Genomic DNA, 2,368 nt, shown 5'->3' with positions numbered 1-2,368 from the left:
AACCCGCCACCTTAGGTGTACGTGGCTGGCGCCCTAGCCGGTTGAGCTATAGGCGCCGAGCCGGGTTTTATAATTTTTACGAGTACTAAATTTATTCTTGTAAACCAAAATTTTAAATAGAAAGTTTACTACTACAAATCACACCATTTAATTATGCAGTTAAATTATATGTAACAACTAACCAACAAACAAATCATGTTACTCTGTTTATCCATCCAGAAATATTGCAGATAGATATAAGCCAGCATTTCTACCACCACTAGATGGCACTCATTCGCTGTAATTTTCGCCAAATAGACTCAAAAAGCTTTATCATGATATGCAGGGTTGGGGGAAGGCAAATATTATCCATCTATTTGATGATATTTTTCTATTATTTAGCACAATAAAAAAGCTCAATTTTATCTTTTCTTGTATGCTTCAAAGCAAATCAACAATATGTATAAAAAGGTTTATTCAAGGATTCTTTCTTTTCGAGGAGAGTTGAAAACCATCTTCGCCATGGTAGTAAAATATTTACTTATAATATTTAGCAGAAAATATATACTATATACAGTATTCCATTTAGTTTTCTTTTATTTCATTGCTTCACGAATTTATGTTGCTATTTCTCATGTAGCTACTTCTTGAAAAGTTACAAAAAGGCGCACTCAAAATTTTTTCTAGTATTTTAGATGACACTAATCTTCAAAATTAATTTTTTTTGAGCTGTTGGCCAAGAGCTCTCGATGATCTGTAGGGGAGTGTTCTGTGGTCTTACAAATGTGTGAGAAATAGTCTCCCAAACACTGAGACCTAAGAATGAAAATGGCCTTTGATGATAGAAGATTGTAATTTGAACCTAAAGATAAATCATGGAATCAAATTTCCCAAACCTCAAACTACAAACCAAAAGGCTGGGAGAAGCTGTTTAGAGGAACGCGTCCATCAAAGGGCCACTTTTTCTGTCGAAGGCATAGCTTACTAGTATAATATAAAATCTAGGACTTACCTGTTCTAATATGTTTTGAAGTCTCTCTATTTCACAGTCTATTACAAATTTCTTTTCTTGTCTTCTATCAAGTTCTTCTAGAAGTTGCCTGTAGCTGACGTCATTAAAGTTTTCCACACATATAGCGCTGACATGCCAGCCGTTCTGTCCTGCTTTTTCCATAATCGCTTGGAGTATCGAGTATCCTGTTGGGGGAAGAAAAGTTACTAAAAATATGTTTTTACTCCTCTTTAGTGATTTGCACAGGCAGTGAGCCGACAGCAACATTTTAATGCTCCATGTAAAATATACACGGAATACTTTGAAACTTAAAACTCTGAGTGGCTGTTTCCAAATCATTGTTCTTACTTTCGAAAACTCAAGGCAACAAAATCTCTTAAAATACTGATTGAATGAAGCAGCACCAGTAGACTCTGTGTAAGCTCCCACAGCGCCTTTATTTACTGAAGAATATTGGAGTGCACTTTCTAGACACGTTTTTGGTGAGATAAAGCAAAGACCAAATCCAGTGCCACTTGCAGTCAGTAACAATTTCGTGAACACTTTTTGTTATTTTACTCACTGGACAGAACTCATTTCCAACAACCGTTCTGACTCTCCCCTTCAGCAAGGTGGTGACAACATTTTTGGTTCCCTTCCCACTGAAGGGAAGAGGTAAAGGAAACAGCCCAGCAGTACGGATCGGTACCGGAATGGTACAGACTGGGGGTGGGTGAGGGGAACGATCATCAAGTGACCCACGGGCACACATGCTCAAGATTTGGTAGTGAAGAAAGACATTCAAATAGCCAATGCAACTTAGTTCTAAAAAGGGTAATGACGGCCGTATCCAAGGTAAGATGTTGGCCTAAATGAAAGCTTGTTAACCTATCTGGATGGAATAAAGAAAAATACCCCAGAAAAGAAACAACTTAAATTTGGTCTGGCAGGTTGAGGCGATGGCTGCCGGAGGGGCGAGTGTTTATTAGGAGACAGTGTGTTTATTGGACGAGAGAATGGAGGGATGGGCCCCACTCTGTTCTTAATCCGAGTCTCTCTGCAGGTGGAAGGCAAGTCAGCCGGTCCCAGCATCTGGGTTGAGGACAGGGCTGTGCACTGGCGTCCCAGCACCTGCCTGTGTCTTCATGCTAACGCTGTCTCAAAATCCTCCCACTTTATCCACCTATGAGTTTTGAATCATGATGTGAGAGAAGAAAATAAAAAAACAGATTCTTTGAATCTATAGTAGCCCTTGCACAAGGATTGTTAGAGTCAGAGCCTGTTAGGCAGCTGGTTTTTAATTTACGGTTTAGCATACTCAAAATATTGTAGTCATCTTTAAGAAAGTCTAACACTGGCTCGGCGCCTATAGCTCAACCGGCTAAGGCGCCAGCCACG

At 39.4% G+C, this 2,368-nt stretch overlaps 1 protein-coding gene across 3 annotated transcripts in view; it reads right to left on the bottom strand.

Moving 5' to 3' along the window:
- Nucleotides 1-2,368, bottom strand: part of GRIA4 (glutamate ionotropic receptor AMPA type subunit 4) — a 398,719-nt gene that overhangs the window by 109,684 nt on the left and 286,667 nt on the right. For all 3 annotated transcript variants that reach the window (XM_003801165.2, XM_003801164.2, XM_012812294.1), the window contains exon 4: nt 992-1,176. In XM_003801165.2, the coding sequence (XP_003801213.1) occupies nt 992-1,176 (185 nt within the window). The remainder of the gene's footprint in view (nt 1-991; nt 1,177-2,368) is intronic.

Source organism: Otolemur garnettii, unplaced genomic scaffold, assembly GCF_000181295.1.
Source record: "Otolemur garnettii isolate 467f Iridium unplaced genomic scaffold, OtoGar3 scaffold00200, whole genome shotgun sequence".
NCBI classification, from domain to species: Eukaryota; Metazoa; Chordata; class Mammalia; order Primates; family Galagidae; genus Otolemur; species Otolemur garnettii.
Note: the sequence above shows the minus strand (reverse complement) of the source record. Positions and strands in the feature narration are given on the sequence as shown.